We start from the raw sequence: 12,784 nt of genomic DNA on the forward strand, positions 1-12,784 counted from the left end.
GAGTCTCTGGTCTCTTTTCTCATCAGAATGTAGCTCTGAGATCAAATCCGGACACAATACGTCCAACACCAGCCAAATCTTTCAGCAGCCCATCTCCGGCATGTCCCAGTACGCCGCCATCATGAAGTAAAAGGGGCGACTCCCTAAGATAACGCAGAATATTTTCCCGCGCTCACAGTACCCATCAAATTACATTAGCATCTAGCAAAACAGAACAAATCAAGACCGCGCTAGGCAGTCATAGAAAGGGAAAATCCCCAGATATATGCCAATGCATGTATCAATTGGGTATCGCCCTCTAGGCACAATTCCTAACACATGGTATTATGATTTCGTAAGATCTATAAATATCCCACACAAACTGTAATCTCTGGTACATGTTCTGACACGTCCGCTTTCACTTTCAATCAAGGGCTGAACCAACAGCGTTCTAACGGAGGGTTCTCCAACTAGCTAAATCACACAAAATAAGATCACCAAATCCTACGGTAAATTCGACATGGTTACATAGTCATTGGTAATGTTGAAGGAGCCAGGGCACCAGATGATCCTGACCCACAATGGCAAGAAATGTGTGCAGTGGTTACTCGTGCTATGGCTAAGAAAGGTAACAAAATAGTCCCTCTGTGTGTACCTGATGGGGGTAAGTCATTAGATGTAAATAAGGCTCAGCTAGTAAAATTGCAGCATGACGATCCATCTCTCAGTAAATATTGGTTCTTGAAGGAACCTAAGTTTAAAGGTAACCAGGAAGTTATGTTTCTAGAGAAAGGCGGTATACTATACAGACAGTTTACTCATCCTCATGTGAATCAGGGTAGGTCTGTAACCATGTCATGATGGTGGCGCATGATTCGATAACGGGAGGGCATATGGGCGTGAAGAAACTAGTGATAGAGTCCTGAGCAATTTCTACTGGCCAGGAATACATGGTGACATAACAAGATTCTGTAGATCTTGTGATATTTGCCAGAGAACGGTACCTAAAGGTAAAATTGCAAAAGTCCCCCTTCAGAAGATGCCACTGATAGATGTGCCGTTCAAAAGGGTTGCTATTGATTTAGTTGGTCCTATTCACCCTCCTAGTGAAAAAGGTCATAAGTACATCTTGACATTAGTAGACTATGCTACCAGGTATCCAGAGGCAATACCCCTGAAACGTATCAGTACAGAGGATGTAGCTGAAACACTGGTTGATATGTACAGTCGCCTAGGTATACCAGAGGAGATTTTACATGACATGGGAACTCAGTTCGTGTCAGAGTGTATGTGTGAAGTTTCTCGTCTGTTGAGTATTAGACAACTGTCAACCACCCCTTATCGTCCAATGTGTAATGGGCTGGTTGAAAAGTTTAATGGTACGTTAAAAGCAATGTTGAAGCGTTTGTGCAGTGAGCAGCCAAAGCAGTGGCACCGCTACATCAATGCATTGCTATTGGCCTTCAGAGAAGTGCCCCAAGAATCAACAGGTTTTGAGCTGATGTATGGGAGGACTATCAGAGGTCCTATGCATATTTTGAAGCAACTCTGGACAACAGAGACTGAGGAACCAGAAATTAGAAACAGTTATCAGTATGTGTTTGAGTTAAGAGAGCACTTGGACGAAACACTGAAAATTGCACAGGTAGAGATGCAGAAATCCCAGCAACGGTACAAGCACTACTATGATAGGAAGGTGAAAGTCAGAAGGTTTCAACCTGGACAAATGGTTCTTATTCTACTACCAACTGATAGTAACAAGTTATTAATGCAGTGGAAGGGGCCGTTTGAAATTGATGGTGTGATTGGTGTAAATGACTATAGAGTAAAGGTACGTGGAAAGTACAAAAAACATATCATGCTAACTTGCTGAAGAAGTATATTCAACGAAATGAGCAGAGTAGTGAAGCTGATGACAATCTGCCTGTCTTGGGCATTGCTAGTGCAGCTGTCATAGAGTATGAAGAGTCTTTAGATGAAGACGCTGTACAGGATGATGACTTGTTGGTGCTGAATTCTTGGATGTCAAAGGAGTCAGTAGCTGACGTGAAATATGGCAGGAACCTGACTGATGATCAGGAGCAATCAGTTCGCTGTCTAGTGCACGAGTATAAGCACATATTTACAAACCTACCTGGCACTACCAACCTTATCCAGCATCGTATTCAACTGAGAACCGATGAACCTATAAGATCGAGGCCTTACCCAGTGCCATATAGTGTACGAGAGTCTTTGAAAGAGGACATTCAAAGTATGTTGAAGATGGGAGTTATAAGAGAAACCGAATCCCCATACGCATCACCTGTCGTGATAGTACGCAAAAAAGATGGATCGAATCGTATATGTATTGACTACCGAAAGCTAAACAAGGTAACAGTTTTTGATCCAGAGCCAATGGTGACGGCAGATGATATGTTCCAAGATCTCAGTAAAGCCAAGTACTTTACTAAGGTGGATCTTAGTAAGGGGTTTTGGCAGGTTCCTGTGGCGGGGGAGGACATACACAAAACAGCTTTTGTTACCCCAGATGGTACCTATGAGTTTTTGAAAATGCCATTCGAAATGATGAATTCTGGTGCAACCCTGGTCCGTGGTGTCAGAAAGATGTTGAGTGGGATGTGTAAGGTGGTTAGTTATGTTGACGATATTTTGGTTCACACCATCACTTGGTGTGAGCATATAACTACACTCAAAGAGTTGTTCAGCAGGATGGCTGATGCTCAGCTTACTGCTAGACCATCCAAGTGCATAATAGCTTCTGATGTTATTGATTTCGTCGGTCATCGAGTTGGTCAGGGTTTTCTGAGTCCACACGAGGATAATGTAAAAAAGGTTAGAAATGTTCCTCGGCCCATGACTAAGAAGGAAGTCAGGTCGTTTCTTGGTCTAACTGGATTTTACAGGGAGTATATACCTAACTATGCAGCTATTGCAGTACCATTAACTGATTTAACAAAGAATGGCCAACCCATCAAAGTTGTGTGGGGAGAAGCACAAGAGGAGGCTTACCGAACTCCTATTCATGTAATAACCAGTAAACCTATACTGAGGTTGCATGATTCACACAAGCCTTACGTGTTACGTACAGATGCTTCTGATGTTGGGATTGCAGCAGTCCTGTTACAAGGTCATGATGGAAAGTTATTCCCTGTGAGTTATGCTAGCAAGAAGTTGTCACAAAGAGAAAAGGCATATTCGACTATCAAAAAGGAATGCTTGGCGATCGTGTGGTCTGTAAAGAAGTATATGATGTATTTGTATGGAACCCAGTTCATTCTCCATACAGACCATCAGCCGTTATTGTATGTTGACAAGGCTAAATTCATCAATGACAAAGTAATGCGATGGGCAATGTTTCTGCAGAACTACCGATTTACCGTTGAATGTATTAAGGGCTCAGATAACCATGGAGCTGATTTTCTAAGTAGAGCAGTTTAAGGACTATGTAACAGAATTCATGTGCTGTGCAGAAACTTTATAAGTTTCCTCTTGAAAGGGGAGTGATGTCATGAATTCTTATTATTTATTCTTACATTAATTTGCATAAGTGGTTTTACGAGGTGCGCCCTCTGTGGCAGGATGGCGGGGCTAAGATGGCGGAGTAGCTAGCGAGGACTGATGGTGAGTGATCTGTTGTACTGGTTTTGTTATAGCGTTCTGTGACATATAGTAAACAATGCAAACTGATTTTAAATTGTATAACGGTCACCGGCATCAATGCAGAAAATTGGAGCAAAAAAATATTTCCTGATCGATGTGTTCCAAATAAAAAATATTTTATTCCAGTCCAGATCAGCTCAATTACTTTAGTAAAGAGTCATTGTATAATGTACAAAATGTTAATACATTTTGATGAATATTTACAGCTACGGCTTCAATACCGTAGAAGATTTTGGCCCGATCGTCAACAAAACATCACCCGTCTCCAGGGCAAGCGACTGGAAAAAGACACCGGTGTTCGGTCGAACCGGTGGAAACAAAATCGTCACTCCCAGAATAACTATGCAAAATAACGATCTAAACTCGAACCATTCGAGCCACAATATAAACATTAAAAAATGACTTTCGTTGCATTTGACAATGATAAACTTACCGAAAAGCCGTGTTTTTCTCGGTCGCTAACGCCGGTAGAACCCGCCATTTTATTTGAGTGTGTTTGCCACCTGACTCTGCCCGGTGACGTCATCATGTGCGCTATATGAGGTCTGTGATTCGTTGACTAAAATCGTCGATAGTGGGTCTCGTTGAAATCTCGTTACATAGGCATCGGGTCAGATGTATTTAGTGCGGAATTAAAAAAAATCAAAGTAAAATAATAAAATAAAAAGGCATTAATAACAAAAGTAATAAAAAAAATAAAATTAAAATAAGTTTATAGCCAAAATAATTAAAGCCCGTACACTACATCAGATTTTTAAAAGATTGGTGTAAGCACTGCTTCATTAATAATCATAATTGTCAAACATAACTCTGAAAACAAGCTCAAGTAGGTGCCAAGACAGCTTGGCGTCTGTGTTTGTCCATTACACACCCCCATAGATCAGACTTAAGCAGACATATTAGAAAAATCACACGCGAAATAAGTTCTATTTATTTCCTAAAAACACTGTATTAATGCTTTATAATTTAATTTTATTTCATTTGACATATTGTATTGAAATATACCATTAATACCATTACATCGCTTATTGACTCTCTACTTAAATTGCGAAAAAGTCCACCTTATCACAATTTCTAAAGTATGTGCCCACACCCCCCTTCCAGCGCTAGCATTCTAGATTTTGTAAAATGTAAACCAGTATGTTCACATTCGACCTTTAATATCGACGCTATGCACACATCGTAGATCATTATATCCACGAGTTACGGCAAACTTGCAGTACAAGGTCCAAGTCACAAGATTATTTCTTTGTACCAGTTGTCAATCTGAGAATATTCTAGAACTCGTTACCTAACTCCACAGTGCGTATGTGGAACGGTCTGCCTTATTGTATTAAAAACCTACAATCACACTAAACGTTTCTCTTAAAAAATTATTTGCTTAAATTTTCGTTTTACATCTGTTACTTTAAGTTGCCAATTATAAATACGATTGGCGATATTTGTTTGTCCATTAATTTTTAATGTTTGTCTTTCTTAATATTTATATTTACCAAAAATATCCATAATATCTGCGTACAATAGACTTCTTTTTATTGCTAATTTCAGTTTCTGATTAATTGTTCATACGTTTGAAATATTTATTTATTTATCCATTACTTTCAGGTATGTTTTTTCTCACAATATCAAAACTGCCATTACGTATTTTCACTGGAGCCAGGGACTTGATTAGTTCAGTTGAACTGCCTCATTGATTCCCACCATTCTTATATCAAATGTGTTCCTTCCATATTTTATCATTTGTTTCAACAATGTAAGATGGTGAAATAAATATACAAATATTTTCATTGAAAGAGGAAATCCCTTAAATCGGCCCAAAACATTGATCAACTAAAATATCAACGGACATTTGTAACTGATAAACAGGAGATAATCTTGCTCAAAGTACAGACACACACAATACCTCGTTGAGTAGCACTGGTGGAAGTGTGATTTATCTGAAATGTAGCGGGGGTGTTCAATGAAAATCCTTACGTCATATTTAGGATTTGCATAAGGTTATCGGTAACTGGTACAGTGCGTGACATGTAGGTTACATACCTGTGAACACAAATTGTATTCGTCCGCGTTTAAAAAGCACCGACCGATGTAACACCCTATTTACCAAAACGTGTATTATTTTCTATGTGTCTCAAAATAGACACTGGCCTGGTGCGTAATATTTTTCATAGCACTGTGATTGAAAAATAGGTGTCAAAAGTAACATGTCAGATGAAGTGCTCTGTTTTTTCTATGGTGTTTGAAATTGGATATGTTAAATTTCCATAGCACATAACGATTTCATATCTTTCCGCCACCTATGTTGAGATCGATAACTTTAACCACCGTTGTAGCGGGTCTATAGGACACCCGGACTTCACATTTGTTTGCTATGTCTAAAATTTCTCCATTTATTTTCATCGAATACGTGAACACCAGACATTGTAAGGTGCATAGGGCAATATTCTTGGACAATACATGTAGGTAGCGTCACTGCACTACAGATTCTGATCAGTGAACCGCGTAGTTGTTGGGCAGTACAGCTCTGCGTGAATAATTCTCGGATTGTTCGGTTGCACAAAGCTACCAATTCGATTTCTCCAGGCGTAGACGTTAACATCCTTCTCTATCGAATCAACTTGGCCACTAAATAAGCATCTATTGTAAAAATTACAATGAATTTTTTTTTCAGCGTGCGAAACACCTGGCTACGTGTCTTTTGACAAGTACCCTCAGCTTGAGTACTATTAATTAGTGATTTAGTTGACTACGACACACTAGACTCTAAAAGGTTCCAAAACAACATGGAACTATATTTATAATTCTAGTATATTGACATAAAGGTAAAAGGTAAAAGAACAATGTCGAAAATCATATACATAAGATATGAACCCTAAAACAAGTTAACATGGAGCAAAGTTAGGGGGTGGTGGTCGTCGCGCCGCGTCCTGTTTCATATGGGACGAATAGCGACGTATACAACGCATGGAAATACATTGTTTACGTGAAATTCGTTCTTTTCAGGGACTTACAGGGCGGTGGTCGTCGCGCCGCGCATGTGCAACGTTTGTATTAATAAACATTGATTTTCCCACAATTCAATGCGCTCTTCTAATGGAAATTACCAAAAACAATTCCTAATTAAAACTTGGTAATGTCTCAACAGTCAAAGTCGCCATCTTTTTTATATGAGACCCATATCTCGCACATGCGTATTGCGACGACCGCGGTACATAAAGCTAGTACTAGCACATAAGTTCTAATTTAATAACTTACAAGATATGTCTTATACCCACAATAGTGTTTCACAACCTAGCGCCATTAAGAACGATTTTTTTTCAAATCAAATGCTCCCAAGAGTTCATTTGGTTGCCTTCCTTAAATGACAGACGACAGGAAAATTTCTCTATTTTTCCACAGTTCACTGTGATGGTAATGTACATTTCAGTAGCATACTTTTGTTTTCATCCACATATATTACGCCAAAAATCCAACAAAATATGTGGTGATATTGTCATAAAAATCACTCCAGACTGACTAAATCAATTCATTCCCTCTTTAATCTTTAGAAATTTATATCCATCAGAAATAGTCTGTGCGATTATACATCTATGGTCCAAGTAGATTCATGCCATTTTTTGAGAGAGAGAAACAGAGCGTTTTTAGAAGTTATTTTCACAACTAACATTTATGTAATACGTATAACCATAGTGTAAGTATTCACACGTTTCCAATCGATCAGAAGGTGCAACATCGATTCAGTGGACGAAACCGTGGAAGCAACGAGAAAACGTTGGGGTAGTCCTTCTCCTTACCCCGTCATATGCAGTGTCCATTTCACCCCCGATTTTTTTGCCGAACAAATGTGCTCATTTTTAGCTCCGCTGTCGACTTTGTCGAGCGGAGCTTATCATATGAGTGATTGTCCGTCGTCGTCCGTCGTCGTCGTCCGTCGTCGTCCGTCGTCCGTGTCAATGTTTTACTTTTTCGACTTCTTCTTGAAAACTACAAGCCTGAATGCTTTGATACTTGGTGTATATGTACCTTGGGTAGACCTCTCTTAGGTTTGTTCATTTCATGTTGATATCTTCAATTCTCTAATTTTGGTGAATATTTTTGTCATTTTTGGTAAAAAGTGATATTTTCGACTTCTTGTTAAAAACCGCAAGTGCAAATGCTTTGATAATACATATATAGGTACTACATGTGGACCTCTCTCAGATTTGTTCATTTTGTAATGATATCTTTAATTCTCTAATTTTGGTGAATATTTTTGTCATTTTTGGTAAAAAGTGATATTTTCGACTTCTTGTTAAAAAACGCAAGTCCAATTGCTTTGATACTACATATATAGGTACTACATGTGGACCTCTCTCAGATTTGTTCATTTCGTGATGATATCTTCAATTCTCTAATTTTGGTGAATATTTTTGTCATTTTTGGTAAAAAGTGATATTTTCGACTTCTTGTTAAAAACCCGCAAGTCCGATTGCTTTGATATTACATATATAGGTACTACATGTGGACCTCTCTCAGATTTGTTTATTTTGTGATGATATCTTCAATTCTCTAATTTTGGTGAATATTTTTGTAATTTTTGGTAAAAAGTGATTTTTTCGACTTCTTATTAAAAACCAATAGTTCAATTGCTTTGATATTACATATATAGATACTACATGTAGACCTTTCTCAGATTTGTTCATTTTGTGATGATATCTTCAGTTCTCTAATTTTGGTGAATATTTTTGTCATTTTTGGTAAAAAGTGATATTTTCGACTTCTTGTTGAAAACTGTAAGTCTGATTGCTTTGATACTATTCATATTGTTCATTTTCTAATCATGTCTTCAGTTCTTTAATTGAAATGTGCATTGCTAACAGCGGAGCTATCTCAGCCGATAGGCTGCTTGTTGATAAAACAACTAGGTTTTAAAGAAAAGCTCCGATAGCAACACTTTTTAAAGATTCCGAACCAGCCTACGTTCGCCGCGCCGGATTTCAGAAGAAAGAGAGACGTCGAGTAAGTTTGCGATCCTGAATTTCCGTTCGCTTTATAAACATCTATGTTATTTATCTACAGGGTACCCACCATTCATTCATTGAGTGGATCGATGTGATTCAGGCAAACAGCTCAATGAAACGTGTTGTAAACTGGAATGACCTGGCTACTTCTGGACAATAACAGACAGAAGTGGGTATTTCTTATGTAATAATATTGTTGTTGTGTTAGTTACGACAATATAGGAGAGTTACCATTTTCCCGCATCCAAACAGCTTTGATATTGTTTTGGTTGGCAGTGTCATTTAAAGTAACACCCATTCAGGAGCACCCAAGCCTGATTTTCACTTTTAGGTTAAGCCATGACGCAATCGTCTAATTACCCGTTTGATACTCGTGTTCGCAATGTTTAATCTATTCAAAGGACATCATGTGATATATCACACAAAAATGTTAATGGTGAATTCAATTCTGGAACAAAGTCATTGTTTGCGAGATATGGCTATTTTTTGTATTTTTTTTTCGTAAAATTAGCGAATTTTAATTTAGCTATAAATTACCAAAGTTTGAAATATATATAATTTATTCACGCTCTTCCCAACAATAACGTCCGAGTTATTTAATTATATGAATATATTATGTCAGTACATGTGCACATTAGGTATAGGCCTGATGTTTCTTCTGAGAATACCATAAACAAGTTAAAGCGGGAGGGTCAAGCGACGATAACAACACACGCTAAAAACGCAAAGGATCATGGATAGACGCTTGTTTGTAAACAATGACACGCTATGGCTATCTGACGCATGCGCAGGTGACGACCCTCCCGCTTTAAAGTTATCAAAGTGGTTAGGATGCAATTGCACGGTGACACCTACAGCTACGACTCAATCTGTGTGAACTTATATGTGTTGTTATTTTTATTTCTAGTTTGAACTCTCTACCTGGCAACTATAATAACTATTGACATCGTATTTCAGTGATCATCGCATTATAGACTAAACCGACAAACCAGATATGATCGCGGTGAAGAAGCTTTTTTTCTGTGTTGTAACTATATCGGTCTTTCTCTGTGTAGTTATGTATTGTTTGATGCAACGAAAGAACAGCCAGGTCATACGAGACAGTGTACAATATGGGAGTAGAGTGTTTACACCTGATAGGGTAATAGAAAACAACCTGAATGACTTGGCTCATTATGGTTTATCTCAACTTCAAGTTGATTCATTTAGAAATGATTCGGCATCACCTGCACTAATTTCTCGACAAAATATATCTTTCTACCAAAATGTAAAAGGATTAGGAATGGATTCCCAAATGACTAATGGTGTACCTATAGAAGCCCATAGACTTGCGATGACGGCAATTCAAAACGTAGAGCACATTAATATTGGTGATTTTGTTAAAATGAAAGCAGATGAACAAAATTCTACATACATCAAGGCACTTAAACTTGTCGGATATACAAAACGCTTACCGACCGTTATTAATATCGGTGCAAAGAAAGCAGGAACAACGGCATTACAGATTTTCCTCAGTTCACATCCACAGATTGCTTCATCTCTGAATCACATGGAAATTCATTACTTCGACTGGAACTATGACAAAGGCATAGATTATTACCGTTCTCGATTTCAGTATTCAAAAGAGTCCCAGGAGGTGTTTGAGAAAACTCCACGGTATTTCATCACAGAGGAAGCTCCAAGGCGTATTAAAGAAGATATCTCACCAAATGTCAAAATTATTCTGGTCGTGCGCGATCCTGTTAAACGAGCGATGTCCGACTACAACCACGTACGTTGGGTTAAACGCTCACTCTCGACACAGTTGGCCCTCAGGGAACCACACACTGAAGACACCTTTGAGAAAACTGTATTCACGAAAAACGGCGAGGTAAATGCTGATTCGGAACTAGTCCATGCTGGTAAATACGCTATGCATCTCAAAAGATGGCTCGAATACTTTCCATTGAATCAAATCCTTGTTCTCGACGGAATTGAATTGTCCACTTATCCACTGACACAGATGAGGAAAGTAGAACAATTCCTTGGTCTTCAACCATATTTCACGCAAGAACATTTCGGTTACCATGAAAAATTGCACGTGTACTGTTTGGTTAAACCTGTAAATAAATGCCGATATAATAGTAATCACAAAAGCCCGGAAATTATACTGAGTGATGGTCTACGCAATACTTTATATGACTTCTATCGTGCATACAACAGAGAATTGGAAGAAATGCTCAATCAAACGTTTGCTTGGAGCAATCTGTAAATTATTGAGTATCTACACTAAGAGATAATGTTTAATATTTAGCGGTGCTTTAAGTCGAACATTTATCTGCCAAATCACTGGATCGAGAAATTTTGAGTTTGACGTCATGCAGATGTATGGGGAGTTTCGGGTTTCCTGGTTGCTTAGCTAATCTACGCTCGATCTACACTGATCCATTTACAGTCAGCAGGAGTATGCAGTTTTGGGCATGTTTTACTGTAACAACTTCCGTTTTGTACCGAACATGTTTACTGTGAATTGCTGATATCCGCGTTACTTATAAACACACATAAAATGTTCCTCGACCATAGACCTTAGAGAACAGTGACATGCAACTGCGGGTAATCCTTTCATGTAATCTTAGTTATAATCTTTACCCAATTACCGCCTTAGAGGAACCGACAATAAAGTTATGTCAACACCACTGTTTCACCATCTCATGTTCCATGAGCAAAATGAGCTAACTTTGTGGTTTAGAATATAATCAGAAAAATTACAGTTGAGTAAAACTGTTGATACGAGTGAAACTAAAAATTGCGAAGTTAACAGTTTGTATTCTACTATGAAAACATGAAAGGAAACAAAGAGGGTCTGTTTTATCTACAAGGAAACAAAACTACCTAAACGTAAACAATGACCTGTCAAAATTTGGCATCATATTTAGACCCGATAGTCCGCCCGTTATACAGTGACAAATGTGAATATTGGCAAAGCAGAACTTATCAACACTGGATCAAAACTTGATTTTATGTTGTCTCTGTAGAAGTTGCATGTCTCTGTTTTTCAAGGTCTATTGTGCGACAAATATAATATAACATTTTGCTAATAAATATAAATTGGGTATACAATATAGCTTGATTTATGTGTCTAGAACCGCTCTTTGGAGAAGAACTATGCCGATTCCTCGCCAATAGACACAGTGGTAAAATAATGAATGGGAAGTTGGTAGGTTGAAATGTCATTGAAAAGTGGAAAGTCAAAAAGATTAGTTGTAAATTTGAAACCTTTAGGTGGAATGTCGAAAAAAAATATTACAAAATCGAAAATGTTAGTTAGTCATACACGTTTTTAGCCGGAAGTCGAACGATTTTTTGGTAAGCGATAAATGTTCGCTCAGAATTTATAAAAATCTGCATAGTCATGAAATATGAGTCGAAAATCAAAAAAACCAAAAGTGGGGTATAAAGAATACGTGAGTGAAAATTCGGGTTAAAGGTCGAAAAAACAGGTTAAGCCCTGGAAAACCATCTTTACGTCTCAATGAAGAGTCGCGAATCTTGGATGGAAAGCCATAACATTTGGTTGACAATTTTAAAATATTTGGTGGAAAGGTTTCACTTAAATGAATATAGTGTATTTTCCCCTATTTGAAAAGGATGGGACGAATATAACAATTTATTTAGGTTGTGAATAATCTCAGACAACTGAACGTGACAACATGCATCAGGATTTAGCTTTTTATAATGTGTAATAAGGTCATCTGAGATTACCAAAATTTATTTTTGTAGTAAACTGGATGAAGCATGATTTGAAAATTCATATTCAATGTACTCCGGTCAAATGAAGTGCGCCCTAATATATGTGGTGTTCGAAATGTTTTGATAAGCCTGGGTTAGCATTAGTTCTTGTTTTTGTTTTGTTATTTACAACATATTTAATTTCTTAGCTGATGAGGCAATGGACAACCGGTGAATTTATTTTCTGCAAATTGTATTGTCTGGAATGTTGATAATGAGAAAATGTTCGATAGTCGAATACTTTTGTTGCAAAATTCAAAAATGTAGGTGAAAAAAAAATGGCTGTATTCAATATCGAAATCAAGGAAAGCTGAGAAAGAGCTTCTGTGTGCTGAAGGTATTGAAAGCATGAATTACAAATAAGGAATACTGTATTT

The 12,784-nt window shown here is 37.8% G+C and overlaps 1 protein-coding gene and 1 pseudogene across 1 annotated transcript; both read left to right on the plus strand.

Annotated features, from left to right (window-relative positions):
* Nucleotides 1-594: 594 nt before the first annotated feature.
* Nucleotides 595-3,471, plus strand: LOC144351803 (uncharacterized; annotated as a pseudogene).
* An 86-nt stretch (nt 3,472-3,557) lies between these two features.
* On the plus strand, nt 3,558-11,738 carry LOC100369626 (heparan sulfate glucosamine 3-O-sulfotransferase 1-like). The gene is made up of 3 exons (XM_085492274.1): nt 3,558-3,600; nt 8,698-8,808; nt 9,547-11,738. The coding sequence occupies exon 3, from the start codon at nt 9,634-9,636 to the stop codon at nt 10,888-10,890; it is 1,257 nt and encodes a 418-aa protein (XP_085348400.1). The 5' UTR covers nt 3,558-3,600; nt 8,698-8,808; nt 9,547-9,633; the 3' UTR covers nt 10,891-11,738.
* Nucleotides 11,739-12,784: the final 1,046 nt, after the last annotated feature.

Source organism: Saccoglossus kowalevskii, chromosome 17, assembly GCF_978046115.1.
Source record: "Saccoglossus kowalevskii chromosome 17, keSacKowa6.1, whole genome shotgun sequence".
Taxonomy (NCBI): Eukaryota; Metazoa; Hemichordata; class Enteropneusta; family Harrimaniidae; genus Saccoglossus; species Saccoglossus kowalevskii.